Raw genomic sequence first — 19,560 nt, 5'->3', positions numbered from 1 at the left:
AGTTAAGACAGGACCTTGTCTCCACATGATTGTGCATTGGTCATTCCTAGCAATACTATCGTAGGCAGACGCATTGGTGAGGATGAGGTCAAGCATGTTTTTTCTTCGCTTGGTTCCTTCAGCACTTGCCACATACCCAGTCTAGTAGCGTCTGTCCTGCTAGTGGGACAGGACATACCCATGGATAGTAAAGGTGTTGAATGGTACTTGGTCTGCAAAGTATGATTCCGAAGTATGAAGATATTAGCTGTTGTTCGATTAGTCTCCCAATTTTGGCGCTACCCCCCAGATGTCAATAAGGAGGAGTTTGTGAGATCAGCATGGCTGAGTTGTTGCTTTTTTGCTAGTACCTAAGTTGATGCCAAATGACTAATCTGGTTTCATTCCATTTTAGGAAAGTTTTAGCATTTCGATGCAACTGACAAAGAGCAGTTAAGAGTTAATCACATTGTTGAAAATTTAGAGTGAGTGATATGTAGGCCAAATCAGGTAAGGGTGGTGGTTTTCATTCCCTAAAAGGAAGCTGCACACATAGGCCTGTTCTTTATAGGATATTAGTGCACCAAACTATTTATGACAACTGACAACAGTTGCATGATCATTATTAGATTTCTAAGTCGTAATTCCAGACATTTTGCAAATTCCACCATATGCTATAGAATACAAGTCACCAAAGCATTGCCTGGGTCTCTGATTTACTAGTCTAGTGAGTATAAGACTATGGTATCACCACCCTCAAATATAAAATTGGTAAATTAATGCAGAAGTTGTTGGCCCATATTGATTTACTATAAATGCATTTTGCATTGTAAATTGAGCTTTTAAAACATATATCATTTAAATATTTGTCTATGATTTCAAGTTGAGACAGCAGGATATTTTGTGTAAAGGCATTTTATTGCATTCAACATCAATTACTTTGAATATATGCAATTAAGCACATCTGGTATTTAAATGTTTGCAATGTAACTTGTATTTATTTTTGAAAAACAATTGTTGAAAAGTATGCTTTTACTTCTTAAAAATTACAATTTTGAAAAGTAATAAATTCAATACAGCATTGAAAATTTGTTTATTTTATGTCTAATATATCTGAGAAATAATGTTTGGGGTTTGCTTTTAGAAAGGATACATATTTCAAAACAGACTCTTGACACCACCAGTCTTTCTGAAGCAACAGCAGTATGCAAGGTGCCTAACTGAACAAATTCAAGAGAAAAAGCAAAGAGAGGAAAAAAAGAGACAGGATGAAGAGTTTATGGATCGCTTGGAACAAGTTCAATTGGCTGAAGAGTAGGTTGTTTCAATTTATTGTTGGGACATAGCCTATATACATCAAGTTTGCAATTTTACCATGAAGGCAAGTAGCCACATTATATGAATGTCATTCAGAAGGCCAGCATTTAATCTCCCATGAGAAGGTAATAGTGAACTCTGTATTAACCTCTTTCATACCTAGAAAATGGATGATATAATCCAGCATTGATCGTGCATAATTTCAAATGAATGAACAAGAATATTGGAAGGAGCTAAAATGGTCAGAAGAGGCTGAAGTTGGAATAAATTATTCAAAAATGTTATAATTTTTGAAAGCGTTTACTTTCATAGTGGTGCTAATTATTGTGACCTCCATGGAAACCTATAAAGTTAAAAAAAAGTTAAACTTTCAATTGATAGCTGAATGAATGGCACTAAAAATGTCAAATTTTAGGAGTTTTACTATAACAAAAGACTGAAAGCATATTGACTAAATTCTAATTTCATTTGTAGGTACTTACACTTTAAATTAATAAATGACAATTCTTTTCCAGCGTTAGCACCCATCACACTTTAGAATTGCAGCCCTTTTAATAAACTGTCTAAGGCTGTTTCCAGTGGTTTCCCATATTTCCATTTGGTCAAGAAACATTTGAGACCACCTCCAGGCATTTTCTTCAATTTTCACAGCATTCTTCAAACCCACCATCAGCAGTAAAATTTACTAAATGATTCCACCAGCCATGCCAGAATGAATATCCTGGAAGCCTTAGATGGCCAGGGTTTACATTTCCTTTACTCAAGACCGTTTCCCTCACATACCTGGCAATGGCTGCTCACAAAACTAACCAGTTTATAGTTTAGCTGACCACACAAAAACTCCTGTCTGAAATATTTATTGCATTCAAGGAAATCCTGAAACGTTACCCCAAAATGGCTTTCTTGGCCCTCTTCCCCCAGGTGTTGTGAAAGTATTGAATAAATATTCTTGATCTGAATTCCCTTTCATCTGAGAAGTAAATGTACACTTTACAACACAATTGTTTAAACCCAATATCTCTGACATGATTCTGGGGCTTTGGGAGCTCAAAATCTACTCATTGTTAATCAGAGGCTGTTATTATCTCCCAGCATAAATACATTCTGAGTAAAACAAACTAAACCTTCCTTTGATCATGAACAATTAAATCACCAGGATTAGTGTAAGGCAGAATTCACAACGTGAATCCACAAGCATCCAATCCATCCACTACTGATGTTCAGTAGCAGCATTATGTACAATGTATAAGATGTACTGTAAAAATTCACCCAAGATCCTGAGATATGAGCATCCAAATGCATGACTACTTCTGTCTAGAAGAAGGGCAGCAGATGAATGGAAACATTACCAGCTGCTAATTCCCTTCCTGCCATTCACCATCCTGCTTTGGAAATATATTGCCGTTCTTTCACTATTGCTGGGTCAAAATCCTGGAATTCCCTCTTTAAGGGCATTATGGATTAACCTACAGCATATGAACTGCAATGGTTCAAGAAGGCTGTTCACCACTACCTTCTCAAGCACAATGAATGGCAGGCAATAAAATGTTTGTCAGGCAGCACTGCCCGCATTCCACAAATAAATGAAACAAAACGACAGGTCACATGAACCCATTCATTTACCCTAAATGTAAAATTTTAGTCCCAAAATATAATAATATTATAAACTTCATAATTGTAACATGATTGTATGCTACCTTAGATTCTTGGCTGTGTAGGTTCATTTCCATATTTGAAAAAACTATGGGATCTTTCATATTCTATCCAAAGTTCCTATCATTTATTACCTCTATCTTTGCTGATCTCCACTTGGTCCTATTCCCACTGTAGTGATTTAAAGAAAATTCTCATGCTCCTATATAGTTCTCTATATTGTGTCAATCTATTTTATTTTTGTAATCTCCTTCAACCTTATGTTCTTGCCTGCATGATTTACATTTCTAACTTCATTCTGTGTATGCTGGTATAATCTGTTTACTGTACCATCACAGCAAATCTTTAGTCATTGCATTCATGCATTCTTGAATTTTCTTCCAAAAGTCTTCTTACTTTTTATATCTCTCTAATCTTTGCCATTAAAAACTTCATCAAAACGGATTTCTTGATCATATGCTGAATTTTATTTGCCCTTCTGGGAGAACATCAAAAATATCACAAACTCTCCCCATTCCATGCCCCCAACTTAGCTGGGTCTGTTAAATTATTTCATTTTAGGACTGCTTGCAGTTTTGGCAGTGTTCCCAACTGAGCTGTGGTTTTGTAAGGACTGAAGATAATCAGATTAGCTAGCAGCTCCTTCCAATTGTAACAATTTAGGCCACCCGCACTCTGTTTGGCTGTGGGATAGACTTCTTATCAATCTGTTGACTGGCCTTCTGTAAATCTCTGCCCAATCTCTTTAGTAAGCTTCTTAATTATTTTTTGGTGTTTGTTCTTATTTTTCAATCTTTTTATTGTCTATGGAATTCTCAGAGATTTCTGAACAATTTTGATCCATATTTTGTCAAATGTAAAATTACAAACTGGTCCCATGTATGATTCTTTTCTAAATATTATCCTTTGTTTTATAGTCTTGCTGTCCAGAGGCAGTACTATCAGAAGGAGAGGCATGAACAAATAGAGGCCTACAAGAAAGCACTGGATGTGCAGGTAAATAATTAAGAAATATGTGCATACATAAAATAATAATTAGTGTTCGTTTAGACATCTATGTAAGAATTATTGAAGGGGCAAAGACAATATACTACAGTGAAAAAAAACCAAAGCAAAATTTCCTGCCTTGTACCCATATTATTATTGCCATGCCTGCTTCTACCATGTTTGCTCTCAAAGCTTTCCCCCAGACAAGATAAGGGAGTAGACCCTAACCTTCAATTTCAACTTAGTTTTACCATGTGAGATAAATAAATCACCAGCCACAAAGCTTTCTGCAAACCACCCTGGGTTGCATTTATGTTTTCAGTTTGTGTATTTACTGAAATTAGATTTTGAGGTCAAGTTGTTTTTATGAGGCATTTATGGGCCTTTGGACACAATCTAGACTTTGAACATGATAACAGGTGGGATCTTATAGGAGACTTGGTACTTTTTTTTTGCAAGACAGTAGCAAATTGCCAGATTGAGGGCTTTATTGCTTCTCAAATTCCTTCTTAATGACTCAACTCACTTCATAAATGTTCAGCATCCTATTCCACCAAACAAGCTAGAAATGGTGCAAGCCCAACCATGCAAATCAGAGCTCGCTGCTTTATTTGAAGGACTTCTATACTGCTTAGGACTAGAGAGCATCTCAGGGCATAATCCACAGGCATCAGATGCACATACCTTTCATCCTTTGACACTGAAGTCTAGAATTTGCCATGTTCTTGCGACCACCATGGCTTATTTCCAAGACATTTGCAAACTGTGTAGGAAGTACAGACACCAAGCAGCTAGCATTGAAAGACTGCTGCAAGGACACTTTGTGCTTATGGCCAGGGCCCCAGCTCATAGTTTGGACCAGACTGCAGTGCATGGCTGCTTGCTTATATTCTTAGCTCTCAATCGTGTAGTGCATACCTGCATGTTTGGACCATGCCTGCCTTGTCTTGCCATGCTAATTAGTGAAGTCACAGAACCAGGTAACTCATTTACTGGTCAACAGTCCTTATTTAAGGGCTGTATTGCAGTATACAGCATCAATCTCACACCTGAACCATGTGCCAGCGGCTTACACAATGAACACACTGCATATGCATTCAGCAAGCACTGATATCTCAAAATGTCAGAGGAGTAGTCTTCACCGAAGTTCATGAAGTAACCCATCAGTCTGGGGGTCCCCACACAGTAAGTCAAAGACGGACACTTATCCTCTTAGTTGAAGTGATTGATCACAGTCAGGGGCATGTCTGGGTAATCTTGGTTAGGTAGTCCATACGTTTGTAGACTAGGGAGTGGATCATGATCAGTCCTGTTGCTCCACAGCAGCTAGTATGTTGGTATGGCTAACCCTTTCAGGAGATCTGTACGCCACTAGTACTCCACTTGTCTGGTCACTTCTTGTCCAGTTTAGAACGTTCAAGAGATGAGCAACAGTCAGTCCAGCGGGTCCATCCAGAAAAACTAAGGGCAAAGTGAGATGGAAGGAGAACAAGAGGGTTGTGGGAAAGAGAGGTGGTAAGTTAGTCTGTGGGACTAAGGGCTGCAGGCTGAGAAAAGAGGGGATGACAATGGTGAAAGGAGCAACATTATCTACAAGGGATAGAAGGTAAAATATAGATTGAAAGGGTGTCATGTGGGAGTGGGGTTTGTTCATGGTCAAGAGTACCCTAGCATCAAGGAAGAGGGGTACAATGTATGATCACACCTCATATGGTCATCACTGGGAGGCAAAGATAGGCAAGTACAGGCTGTGGAATCTGATTGGGTGACTTGGGAAGGTGCATACCTATGGGGTTCACGGCAAGGACTACAGAATGAAGACCTGGATGTTTGGAAGCTCATGGACCTATAGAGATAGAGGCTGGAAATCACTGTTCGAGGAGCACTCACTGTCAGCTTACATTATGCTGGAAATTGAAAGTGCACAATGAGGAAGAAATCAGCTGCAAACACAGATGGATTGGACAGGATTCGTTGCTCAACCATTGAGGAAAGCGCTGCAAGATCCATTAATTTTCAAGGGAAACAATACATTATTCACCAACCCATGCACCGTATGGAACATAGATCTGCTGTGTCCCTTTGGCATCCTAATGCATTGGCTCCCTGTATGCTGCACAGCTCTCTATCCCAGACATTGCTGGTCACCTTATTTACACCAACATTTTTGGACCTGGGGCAAGGAAAGAGGGTTGATGGTGTCAGCAGGACTCATTGCCTGTATATGCTTTATTAATCTTACTTTCAGATAGCTGCAGCAGGCTCTCAATACAGCCATTGATCCATGGTGCAATCTGTGTACTTGTGTAGACATGAAGTTAGGCATCATGCTGGCACAGGTACATTTGGGGCTACAAAACAAACTACTAAATGGAAGGTCAAAGAAGTACTATTTTTAATAAGTGCCAGATAATATATGGTGCGTTGTCCTCTGTGTCACCAAAGTGCTCTTCATAAACTCACTCTCTCTGTCTCTGTCTCTCTCACTACTTCTTCATGTACTTCTTGGATCCATACTGGGGTGTAGTGAGCCTGCTCAGCAGTGGAACCCCTTGATCCTAGAGATTTGATTGGGCTGACTAATAGGTGTTTATTTACTGGTGACACAGAGAATCTTCTAGCCAGAGGCAAATCAACCATTCTCGGGGAGAACTTCCAAAGTTGAAGAAGTCAGGCAATGTGGAGGAAGAGCGTCTAGTGACATCTGGAGTGTCTTGAGTGGAGACTTCAGAGGGGACAATGTTCATTAGCTGGGTGACTCGTTCCCTGTGTCCTTGTGAGGATGAGCACCTAGAATGCTCAACAGATTCCCCATTCCCCTGTCATCCTGCTTTCAGTCCTAAGGACACAAGACTGGGGGAATGACTGTAGGTATGTGCATGTCCTAGGCAGACTCTGAGACTCTTCTTAGTAGCCACCATTGTGTCCATGGAGGCAGCCTGACAGTTGCATATCTCACTGCACTGTTGCAGCTTCAGGGCAACGAAGGCCATAGTATCACACATGTCTGTCTGCTGCTGCTGTTCCTTCCTGTACATATGGACAAAGCCCTTGATTACTGACAGTACAAGGCCCTCCCCTTTAGGAGGCAGAGCAAGTGGCAGGCCCTCAGCAATCCTCCACATCCCAGCAGCTTGGGCATTTCTTCCTCGACCAGCTCTGAAGCTGTCACATTGAGGTGCTCAACAGATTGGGGTTCCACATTTTCTATGGCTAAAGTTCCCAATGAGGTGTCAGTATCTGAGGTGGTAGGATGTGCAAGAGGCATCCTTGCTGATTCTTCCTCTCAGGCCTTGGTACTTTTGCTCAGAGGTTGTGGAGATGGCTTTGTGGTATGCCAGCCATTTTGCAATGTCGATAATGAGGATGCTGGCACTACATGAAAGACAAAAGAGAGAGACCAAGTTGTGGCCAATGATTGGGGGTAGTGTGGAATTAATGAGACTGACAGTGGATTGCTGTGGGAGTTGCAGTGGATTGAAGAGTGTTATATACTCAGTTGTCTGCATAGGGATGTTTTGGCATTCCTGCAAAAGTGGTCTCTCTCTTCACCTTTGAGAGCCAGGATCCTCTCTTCATAGGGGGTGAGAAGCCAAACGTTGATCCTCCTCCACCCCGGGCTCTCTTTGCTTTGTTCTGGCTGTTTTCTCCTGAAATGAGACAAAGGGAAGAACTGAATGAGATTAATTGGACGGGTATCACAGTTGTTTGCGCTGGAGCAAGTGTGCAAAAGGTGGTGATGTATCCCTAGTGAGTGAGTAGGCTATGCATAGGGTTTGCAGGGTCGATGAAATGACTTCCAAATTTAGCAGTCACCTGTAAACCAAGAAATGAGGCTTTCAGAACAGGTCCTGGGAGCACAAGCCTTTCACCATCGGCAAGCCTACAGTTCTGTAGTTGAACTGTTTAAAGGATCTCAGTCTGTCAATGTCATTGATAAACGACTCTCGGCAAAGCTTTTGTCTTGTTTGCCCTGCTTCTTCTTCACACAGTTTGGGAAACTCAAGCGCTGATTGAAAAAGCAGCCACAAATAAACTGTTTGTTTGCATTTTTAATGACTGTGCCTACAGAAAAATTGTGGTCTCTCACTCCGTTTCAAAGGTACTTGACAAATGTTGATGAGATCATGCCAGATTTCCAACTGGACCAGTATTTTCCAGCCTTTAACCCATCACCTTCTTCCTCTTTAATAGTTAGAATTCTGCCTGGTGTGGTTATTGTTAATTACTTTTGACTTACAATGTGCTAACTTGCTGATTATTTACTATTTGGCTGCAGCTAATATGACAAAAGACACTTATTCATATATGTAATAATTATCCCTTCCACATCTAGAGAAAAGAGAAACCACGTCAATTACCAGCATCAGTACCTGATTCCTCTGAACCAATCTTTGGTAACTCTGAGCCAGCTGGAAAGATGGAAGAACAAAAGCAAATTGCTTATAACCTTTACAAAGAGCAGATGCAGGCTGCTGCTGACCGTAAGAGGAATACCATTCTGAATCAATTGTACGAACAGAAAACTGAATTAGATATGTTGGAAAGAAACAGAAAAGGGTAAGTTAAATTCTAATCTTGTTTTGCATGGCTTATCTTTAATAGATGTTTTATATGTTTACTTCTGCATGAACAATGGCAAATCAACAAAGCTAGTGAACTTAACTCTTCTGACCAGTGTTTTGCATTTTTCTTTACCAAATTTTCCAATGAATTCAAAGATGTTCCTTAAATTGAACCTCCACTCCCTCAAGCTTAGGAAAGGGAGAGATCACTGAAGTCACCAACCTGTGTCTTAGTGGGTAACTATATATTTTACTTAAGGAATAAGCCCGCAAACCCGTTACTGCTTGACATTATGAGATATTCATGTTTTGCAGCACATATAGGAAAGGAAAAAATGAGAAAGGGGTTGGAATTCCTTCTATTTTATTTATCATGAATGAAAATTAAAATCAGAATTGTTTAATAGATGATTGAACTAATGTTGCAGGGTTTACACTTTCACCTAACATTGAAATTATCCTCTAGTAGTCAATATTTGTTTGAAGCAAATAAGAGCAGTCAGGCAGTAAACGTCTCCAAGAAGGATGGTGTATACAAGAGAGGAGTTGAAAACTAAATCTGCGTCAAGCTGATGGACTGACATGACTGACATTTCAATTCATTGTTAATTTCATGTAAACGCAAATTGTACTAGTTCACATAAAAGGTCTGAATATAGCAGTTGTCTTGTGTGTTCACCTGATATTAAACAAGGTAGTTTAACAATTCCTATCCAACCTCATCCTACCACATTTGCTCAGTCTACTTTCTGGTAGATTGAAGAGGTACTTGTGTAAATAACAAGTTTGTCCAATAAAAAAAAACATAAAATATTCAGCTGATTATGGCAACATCAGCAGAGAGAAAAGAGCTAACATTTAGGTCTGTGACCTGACATCAGAATTGGAAAAGGTTGGTAATAAGTCTGGAGCACAAGGTAGTTGGACAAGAATAAAAAGGAAGGTCTATGTATGGGTGAATTCAGGCAAGACTGAATGACAGAAGAGTTAGTCTTCAGAGTCAAAGGGAATGGTGATGGGACAAGAAAATAAACAAAGCAATGAAAGATGTACCTCGAGTAGGTGTGCTGACGACTGAAAGAAAAATACAGCACAAAGAAACAAAAATGAGCAATTAAGGTCTGAAATTGTTGAACTCAATGTTAACTCTAGAAGGATATAAAGTGCTTAATTTAAAGATGAGGTGCTGTTCCTCAAGCTTACTTTGAGCTTCACTGGAACAGTACAGTACCAAGGACAGAAATGTCAGCATGAGAGTAAGACAGAGAATTGAATCGATAGGCCAATGGAAGCTAGAAGTGAAGCTTGCAGATTGAATGGACACGTTCTTCAAAGACATGTGTGTTTGGGCTCCCTGATGTAGAGGAGACTACACTTTCAGCAATGAGTACAGTATGCTAGTTTAAAAGAAATATGTGTAAATCACTACTTTTATTTTAAGGAGTGTGTGAGGTCTTGGATGTTCTGTGGAGAGGGTATGAAAGGATAGGTGTAACATCTCCTGTGTTTCCATGAAAAGTGTCATTTGTTTGCAGAACCAACCATTGGCAGCGTGTGGTTCAGGTAGAGTGTTGATACCAATCCTCTTTCTCTGTACTATGTTTAAGGACCAATTTGTTAGCAGTGTTTGAGGACAAATCATTAGAGAGTCTTAATGAAAGGAAACAGTTGTCTTAATAACAAGATGTAATTTATGATGTGATAGCATTGACTAGTTAAGCAGAATAATCAATTTCACAGGAGCCAGAACATGGTCATCAGTATGGTAACCAGATATCTCAAAAATGATTTAAAGGCTCACAGCTAACTGTGAAATTTGAGTTATTCACAGACCCAAGTAGTGTAAGTCTCACCATTTTCTCCACCAGGTCATGAGAATACATTAGACCAGGCCTTTCCATGTTTGGCAGTGGGGTCTTATATCATTGTTATTTTTCATACTGGCCAGAGATGTACAAGTTATGGATCATCACAACAGTTGAAGTTGTCAGCATTTTTATAAAATATTCACAACCCTTGGAATCTCAGTCAAGGTCCTGTAAGACAATACACCATAGTTTGCTAACAAGTGCTTCATCCTACTCTAGTCAGTTCTGGATTTGAACATATTACAAGCTTGCCTTAGTACCTATAACCAAATATGGAAGTTGAGTGTGGGATCCTGGCAGTCAAACCACTTTGATTTAAAAAAAAATGCTAACTTTTATACTGTTGCTAAATTCCTTGTATTGGGGCAGCCCTGGTCAGAGATGGCACAATATGTTTGCCTGTTGGCATAAATATGGCTGCAATAACAGAATTAGATTGCCTGATCCAGCATTAAAGTGAGGCCATTAGTTAGCACAATGGTAGCTTTGGGAAGGAGTTACCTCAAAGTTGAACAAATTTTGAACAAAGAATCTTAGAAATTAATATACAGGCAGTTCTGTAAAAGCCACAGCTGCAGATGAGTATGGGAGAAAGTTTGGTAAGAGATGTGTGAGAACAGGAATCCTAAAGTTTGTAGCAAGCATTAAAATGAAAAATAAGACCCACAATAATGGAGACAAACGATAAGTTTGGGATATGTCTTGTAAAACTCTAGGAGATCAGACAAGTTCATTGAGCTGTGAAAGTGATTGAGTTTTAGTCTTATCAATGAAAAAGCTGATGTCTTATTAGGTAAAAAGATTTAGCCAGAGTAGGGGCAGTAAATTTCATTTCAGAAGATGGTATGTGACTATAATGAGTTATAATGTAGCTGGAAGATAGAGGGGCGGTATTTAACTGAGCTCCAAGGTCAGGTGGGACCAAAACTACTCACAATTCATTAACTAAAGAATGCTAACCCAGGTGTAAACATAAAACTTTACATATTACATGTAACTAACTTTATAATATGAATCTTATAGCAGTTAGAAAGAACTAACTTCCTTTTGTAACTCCTATGATTAGGACAGTGAGAAATATGAGATCAGTAGCAGAATTTGATTGGGAATGCAATTAATAAAATGAGTAAGAGAATTTGAGCAGCCCTTACAGATAAACAAGTCCGAGAAATGTCTGAGAATGAGTATAACCATTAACTTTTAAATGTGAATTAACGGGTAAACATCGTGAGATCACGGGGACCCCAGGTCTATCCACGACGGTGTCCATCATTGATCAAGTGTTTTACAGGATTGAATGTATGAAGGAAGGAACAATGACAATGTTATAAGTTATTATTGTAACATGAAGTGTGTAAAAATGCTACATCCCATTGGGGAAATCAGAGCATCATTGACCTCTCTTCCGATTTGAGCTGTGTATAAAGAGAGTGACTGTGCCCTATGTAAAGGCCAGATTTGGAGTGGTCTCTGGCCTCTCCCACACGTGTGGTGAAGAGCTTGAACAAAGATCATTTGTATTTCTGAACATAGAACTCAAGGCTGCTCTTTGACATCTCTTCCCAGCAACCTGTCTACCTCACTTAAGTGTAAGCTACCTCCATCAGAGTTGCTGATAGGTAAAATAAAACTGTAGCCTCACTTCTGATCCAGTCAAAGAAGTTGTCCTCATAGGTAAGCCATGGGACAATAAAAATAAATGGAAGAAGGGCAGTCTTAGTGGGGGCGGCAGCTAACCACTCAAATAGATGTCACCATACATGATGCTTGACACATTTGGACTAAAGATGGCAGGCATGAATATGTGACCTTAATAGGAAAAATATGGCCATTTAAAGGAAATATTTGGGTGGAGATGTATGAGGTATTAATAACTGAAAGGGTTAATGCTGAGCTGTGTATTGAATTCCATCCAATATGATGAGGTCACACTTGAGTGACAGAATAGATCTGGATCCCAAAGGTGATAGGCCTAGTATCTAAGGCACCCTCATAATCTTCAGGCAGAACCTTCTGGGACATGAATGACACTGGCTGTAGTGAGAAATCTGGTGTAATTGCATGAGAGTTTGAGTGAGGCTAACTTGGCATCAGGGACAATCAGTTTTTCCAACTGAGTTCTGGGCACTGAGATGAGGTTCTTGTTATATAGCAGCAAAATGCCTTTTAAAAGGGATTATCGCTTGTCGGCAGCCTCGTTAACGGAAATCTCACCTCATTAATATGCATCATCCTATATTATTGTGAGGAAACTAGATACTGAGAATTCTCAACATGGAAGTCTGAACAGGTGCCTACCAACTCCCATTGGCCACCTGGTCCAAAGAACTTCCCACTTTGGACACCAAGTAGTCAGCAATTCAGGGCACAATCCATGAGCAGCAACCACACTCATCCTATGTCTATTGACCTTGGCATCAGAAACCTGCCAGCCTCTCTGCATCATCAAGATACATCTCCAACCCACTTATAGCTTCTGCACTTTAAAACTATACTTCTGGGCATACTTGCAACTATCATTGCAATGATGCTGCAAGGACACTTTGTGTCCAAGAACAGACATCCAACTTACAGATTGGATCAAGCTGCATACCAGTGCAGTTCACTTGCTGTCTTAGCACTCACTTAATTTGTGTCTATCTGGATGTTCACAGCATCCCTGCCTTGACTTGCTTTGCCTTTTTGTGCATTGCCCCTTCAGCCAGAGTAACCAGTTGTTTGGCACAGGCACAACCTGTCATGGTTGGCAACTTGTCATTGTTTTCAACTGTCTTATCAAGGGAGACACCCTTCAGGCAGGGGCTATGGCATATTAAGTCATGCACAGCCCTACTTTGCCAGTCAAGTGGCTTGGACAACAGTTAGCCATTTGGAGTGGTCACAGTTAGGGTCCTCTCCTCAAAAGGAATGAGGAACCAAATGTCAAGAAACCTCAACTCATCTTGGAGGAAAATTAATTAATAATAAAGGTGGTGGCACTTACTTTGGTGGAGGCAATACCTGGGTGGCAACCTCAGACCATGCTTGCAGGGTCTTGCATTATGGCCTCCTCTGGGGTTTCTGGGCGTAGGGATGGCAGTTGTTTGCATTACCTCACGCATAAAGATTGCCAGGTTCTTGTACAGAAGATGGGATGTGAAATTGCCCTTGTCTGCCATGTCTGGGACAAATGTCACAAACTGTGCAGGGTGGCTCCAGACTGTCAGTACATATTTGACTATGCAGCCACCTGTTTCTAAAGTGCAAACTTTTAAAGTATGTATTGGTCCCATTAATTTAAATAGTACTGCTGTTATGCAATTTCTTATCACATGGGATTGCATGAGAACGGAACGACCACATTATTAGCAGAACCAACTCTATTTGTATATTGTAATGTTGAAAACATATTGAAGTATCAATTAACATTATTACATACAGATCAATATTTAAACATATGTAAAATATGTTATGTTTATAATAGCAATGGGCAGGGATAGGTATATACTGCAAGGGTATGATATGATTAGGCAAGATTTAGGATGCACAGGATACAGAAGAAAACTGCAGGGGATGGACACACTTGAAATACGGAGCTCATTCATGGAACAGCTACTGAGGGTCCGTGATAAGTATATATCTATTAGGCAGGGGGTAGTTGTCGAGATAGGGAGCCATGGTTAACTAAAGAAGTTGAAGCTCTTGTCAAGACGGAGAAGAAGGTTTATGTGAGGATGAGGTGTGAAGACTCCAATAGGGGGCTGGAAAGTTATAAGTTAGCCAGAAAAGATCTAAAGAGAGGGCTAAGAAAAGCCAGGAGGGGACATGAGAAGTTGTTGGTGGAACGGATCAAGGAAGACCCTAAGGCCTTCTATAAATATATCAAGAATAAAAGAATGACTAGATTAAGATTAGGGCCAATCAAAGATAGTAGTGGAAAGTTGTGTGTGAAATCTGAGAACATAAGGGAAGAGCTTAATGAATATTTTTCATCAGTATTCACATTGGGAAAGGGCAATGTTAGTGAGAATACAGAGCTACGGGCTACAAGATTATATGGGACTGAGGTTGACAAAGAGGAGGTTTTAGCAATTTTGGAAAATCTGAAAGTAGATAAGATCCCTGGGCCGGGTGGGATTTATCCTCTGATTCTCTGGGATATTTATGTCATCATTGTCGACAGGAGTAGTGCTGGAGGATAGCAAATGTTCCCACAAATGGTGTGCCACAAGGATCTGTTTTGGGACCACTGCTGTTTGTAGGTTTTATAAACGATCTGGATGTGGGTGTAGAAGGATGGGTCAGTAAATTGTCCGATGACACTAAGGTAGGCAGAGTTGTGGATAGTGCCGAAGGATGTTGTGGGTGACAGAGCGGCATAGATAAGCTGCAGAGCTGGGCTGTGAAGTAGCAAAGGGAGTTTAATGTGGAAAAGTGTGAGGTAGTTCACTTTGGAAGAAATAACAGGAATGCACAGTACTGGGCTAATGGCAAAATCCTTGGCAGTGTAGATGAACAGAGAGATCTCTGTGTCCTGGTGCATAAGTCCCTGAAAGTTGCCTCCTAAGTTGATAGTGTTGTTAAGAAGGCATATGGTGGGTAGGCGTTTATGGTAGGGGATTGAGTTTTGGAGCCATCAGATCATGCTTCAGCTGTACAAGACACTGGTAAGGCTGCACCTGGAGTATTGTGTACTGTTCTGGTCACTGTATTATAGGAAGGATTTGGAAGCTTTGGAAAGGATTCAGAGGAGATTTACTAGGATGTTGCCTGGTACAGAAAGAAGGTCTTATGAGGGAACTGAAGCTGTTTTCTTTGGAGAGAAGAAGGTTGAGAAATGACTTGGTCGAGAGGTATAAGATAATCAGAGGGTTAGATAGGGTGGATAGTGAGAGCCTTTTTCCTCAGACGGTGAAGACTATCATGAAGGGACATAGCTTTAAATTGAAGGGTGATAGATTTCTTCACTCAGAGTGTAGTAGGGACGTGGAACAGCCTGCCTGCAACAGTAGTAGACTCGCTGATGTTAAGGGCATTTAAATGGGCATTGTGCATACATATGGATAATAATGGGTGTAGGTTAGATGGGCATCAGGTTATTTTACAGGTCGGTGCAACATCAAGGGCCGAAGGGCCTGTACTGCACAGTAACTTTTATGTTCTATGTTGCTCATTTTGCCGTAGGTTTCATTTGGAGTGAGGTTTGGTAAACGTGAAATTTATATAGGAGGCTAAGTATCTATCTGCAGCTATGTTACTTGGTAATGGTGTTTTCTATTTTCCACAGCTTAATAAATGAACATAAAAAACGCTATGAAGATCTGCAGAGAATGCGTAAAGCATTAGAAAAAGCATGGACTGATAATGTAACAATGAAGCGACTGAAAAACTATGAAGAAAATCGATACTCAAAGTAAGATTATGAACTACCACAGCTAACACATAATACTTTAAAGCAACGTGATTGTATCTATCATGCAACTAGAGTACTTTAAGCCATTCTATGCAATATATTGGTAAGGTAAATGCGTCAAACCATTTCGAAGAGAACTGTGACATAACAACAATGATTCCTGATTTCTGCAGTTATCCACATATGTGATCATCAGGAGTTACTGTTTGTTTCAGACTTTACGAATGATGATTGCTAGTACTCTTATCTCAAAATCTGGGCCATTACCAGAAAATGTTCGCCTGATCACTGGAACTCTCACTATCCCAGTTGTTGGTGATTGGCTAAAGCGAAAATCAAGTTAGAATACAAAGGACCATATTACTAGCTCGTAAAGGAACCACACTTAAAAATAAAAATGCAATGGACAAAGAAAAACAGGCATGTGAGGGAAAAGGGAAAATTTTGAAACAGACAAATATTGGGGAATAGTGTGTGGAGAAATAAAATAATAAGTTCTTATTAGTATTCTCATAGAAAGTGTTCTTAGAGAACTAATGCTGCGTTGGGGAGAGTGTGACGTGGGTGGATAGACAGAAGCAGAGCTTATGAATATCACCAAATGTATACTCCCAGGTTTAGATGAAAAGGTTTGGGGTTCCTGGTTTAAATACCTGCCAGATTAGACTTATTGAATACTGTGGGGAGGTGAAACATTTCTTCTAATCATATAAAAAGCTCATAATCATCAAGAAAGAAATGATAGACAAAGTTTTTGTCGACTATATAAAAATAACTTTAATAACAGTCCTGTTTCTAATCTGAGATTTGTGAAACTGAGCTATTTATCACCCTGCTAAATTCTTCATTAATAATGTAAATTGGAAATTGAATGTTATTTAGATCATAGCTGATATTATTACTGGACAAGTCAGATTGAAGACTGAAATGTGCTTGACAGATTGTGGTATGTATTCTGGTTTAAACAATGTGGTCTTTCACTGAGACACAAGCATAAAATGCTGCAGCTTTGATTTTAACAATAAAATGAAGTTTATTATGCAAAAACAATGAAGATAAAATAGAATAAACCAAATCATTTAAACATAACAGGCACTTAAAGATTTCACAACATGGTAAAATACCATCCTATCAATCCCAACACCATTGCATTACTTAAAACAGTGGAACTTCGTGAAGCCTTCACAGTTTCACATAACCCTTTCAGGGTTTTAACCAAACATTTATGGTCTGATACTTTTAAACTAAACTCCTAACACTGAGATAACCTATTTCTTATCTGCTGTAAACAATCTGCCTTTCTCAGGAATAGCTGTTTTACATATCCACCTGCAGCTGAGATTTCTGCAAACTGCTAAACTGAAACCCAAAATTTTTATCTTAATTAAGCGGAAAAGAAAGTCAGTCTCAAAACTTCTAAGTTGAAAGCCTAATGCGTTTACTTTGTTCATATTATGAAAAACTCTTCCAGTGAAAACAAAACTCCATTATACACCAGGAACTCTAAATCTTTCTCATACTAGGAGAAAGTGAGGACTGCAGATGCTAGAGACCGGAGTTGAAAAATGTGGAGCTGGAAAAACACAGCAGCCCAGGCAGCATCTGAGGAGCAGGAGAATCGACGTTTCGGGCATAAGCCCTTCTTCAGTCATTCCTGAAGAAGGGCTTATGCCCAAAACGTAGATTCTCCTGCTCCTCGGATGCTGCCTGGCCTGCTGTTTTTTTCCAGCACCACATCTCTCTCATACTGTTCGTAAAGTAAATCTTTATGGCTACAGAAAATCTACAAGTTAATAATTAATCCCTTCAAACACATAGACTAAAACTCACATGATAATATTTCAAATCCAAACTTTAAAATAAATGATATTACAACATGTATAAATCACACACCTAACATTATAGAGAAGAAGATATTAAAATATTTGTGCGAAAGGTTCAAAAAACATCTTTCAATTGCTGACAAATATGCATTTTTGTATTTCACTGGCTCATTTGGATCAAGTGTCATTCAACAGAAGGTTTGCCTCTAGCTATGACAATGCTGGGTGGTTGATCTATAAGTATTGCTCCTAATTTGTTCTAAATGATTATCTGAATAGATTCCACAGCCTTGCAATCAACTCCATGCATCATTCCATCCCAGTGAACAGTGTTAAATAGCTGCCACGCTCCATCTTGTTTATAAAAAAAATGGTGTCTTATTCCTGTCCCATATTTGAAGATATATCATGATAAGCACCATGGTACATCCCAGTAGTAGGATCTGGGCAACAAAGATGGGGAACAGTGCAGTAAGCAATTATACACCATGTTCTAGTCCCACTTAGTATAAACTGCGTATGAAGGCTGAAAAGTTTCCTTTAAATTTCTACTTAAAATAGATATTTTCCTAATATTCAGTCAGTTCAGAAGGATTAAAAATGAGTTGTCAAACTCTTGGATGTCAAAGCAATCATAAAATTAGCAGGACAACCTTAGTAAAAAAATTATAATTAAATTTTTAAAATGTGGTTATGTTAAAGAAGTAAGCGTTAATTAACATAAAGCCAATGCTAATTATCTTTAATTTACTTTACAGGGCTAGAGGACTTTTCCTACTTGATCAGTGTAATAAATATCGACGTTGCTTTCAGTGTCAACGACGTTTATCAAACATTGGCCAGTCAAATATTTGGAACAGTACATTCATTACAACTGGAACAAATTAGTGAATTAACTTACTCCTAATACAATGGACAGTCAAATTCTATCAAAATCATGGGAATTCCCACTTTTCACAGTATCTGAATTAATAATGTAAACTGGTTCAGCATATTTCCTTTAGATTTTCGTGGAACTACTTTTGCAAGGGAGTATATGTTGAACTGTTAATCACTTTTTGTTTTATCAAGTAGATTTTCCATCATTTTAGAATAAATCCATTTTGCAACATTGGCACTTCAATCATTTCTACTCTTGAATGCATTGAGGCTAACTAAATTTTTTTTTTGCTTTGGGATCTTCAGATTTCATGTAACGATTTGGATTTCTTCAAACCTTTATAAAGTTGCTCCAGTCTTCTGGAAACATCCAATTTTTGTTGAAAAGATTTGGAACTGCCACTGAAATCTGAATGGATTAGCTAATATTCAAATGAATTTTCATGTTAGTCCTGAGAAGTGCAATCTCTATCTGTAAATAGTATAGTCTCCAAATATATTGCTCTTGGACACAAATTTGGCTAAGTCAAACTCAGACTTTGGGCAGAAACCTTGGGATGGCTTGGTTTAGTAAATGGTGTGCACATTCACTCCATATTTAATTCTTGAACACTGAAAAGCTTGACCAGTGCTTGATATTCCCCAACCCAACCAACTTCCAGCCAAGCCCTTTTTTGATGCAGTTGCTGATAAAACTTTCTGTTGATTAGCTGAAATATATAACTTAATGAAAGGTTAAAAAATGAATAAAATATAGGATGACAATCTATAAGCACTATGGATGACATAAGCAAAAGTGCAAAACAAAACTTTACATGCTACACATCTGGATTTTAGATTAGATTCCCTACAGTGTGGAACAGGCCCTTCGGCCCACAAGTCCACACCGACTCTCTGAAGATTCACCCCCCTACATTTACCCCTGACTAATAAACCTAACACTATGGGCAATTTAGCATGGCCAATTCACCTAACCTACACATCTTTTGGATTATGGGAGGAAACTCACACAAACACGGGGAGTATGTGCAAACTCCACGCAGACAGTCACCCGAGGCAGGAATCAAACCCAGGTCCCTGGTGCTGTGAGGCAGCAG

General features: G+C 39.1%; 1 protein-coding gene across 1 annotated transcript in view; it reads left to right on the top strand.

The window, feature by feature from the left end:
* The window catches only part of LOC132816927 (coiled-coil domain-containing protein 81-like), a 93,603-nt gene extending 75,131 nt beyond the window's left edge, over positions 1-18,472 (top strand). Inside the window, exons 11-15 of the mRNA XM_060826952.1 lie at positions 1,124-1,293; positions 3,867-3,945; positions 8,273-8,496; positions 15,636-15,761; positions 18,343-18,472. Of these exons, the coding sequence (XP_060682935.1) occupies positions 1,124-1,293; positions 3,867-3,945; positions 8,273-8,496; positions 15,636-15,761; positions 18,343-18,472 (729 nt within the window). The remainder of the gene's footprint in view (positions 1-1,123; positions 1,294-3,866; positions 3,946-8,272; positions 8,497-15,635; positions 15,762-18,342) is intronic.
* The last annotated feature ends 1,088 nt before the right edge of the window (positions 18,473-19,560 follow it).

Source organism: Hemiscyllium ocellatum, chromosome 6, assembly GCF_020745735.1.
Source record: "Hemiscyllium ocellatum isolate sHemOce1 chromosome 6, sHemOce1.pat.X.cur, whole genome shotgun sequence".
Taxonomy (NCBI): Eukaryota; Metazoa; Chordata; class Chondrichthyes; order Orectolobiformes; family Hemiscylliidae; genus Hemiscyllium; species Hemiscyllium ocellatum.
Note: the sequence above shows the minus strand (reverse complement) of the source record. Positions and strands in the feature narration are given on the sequence as shown.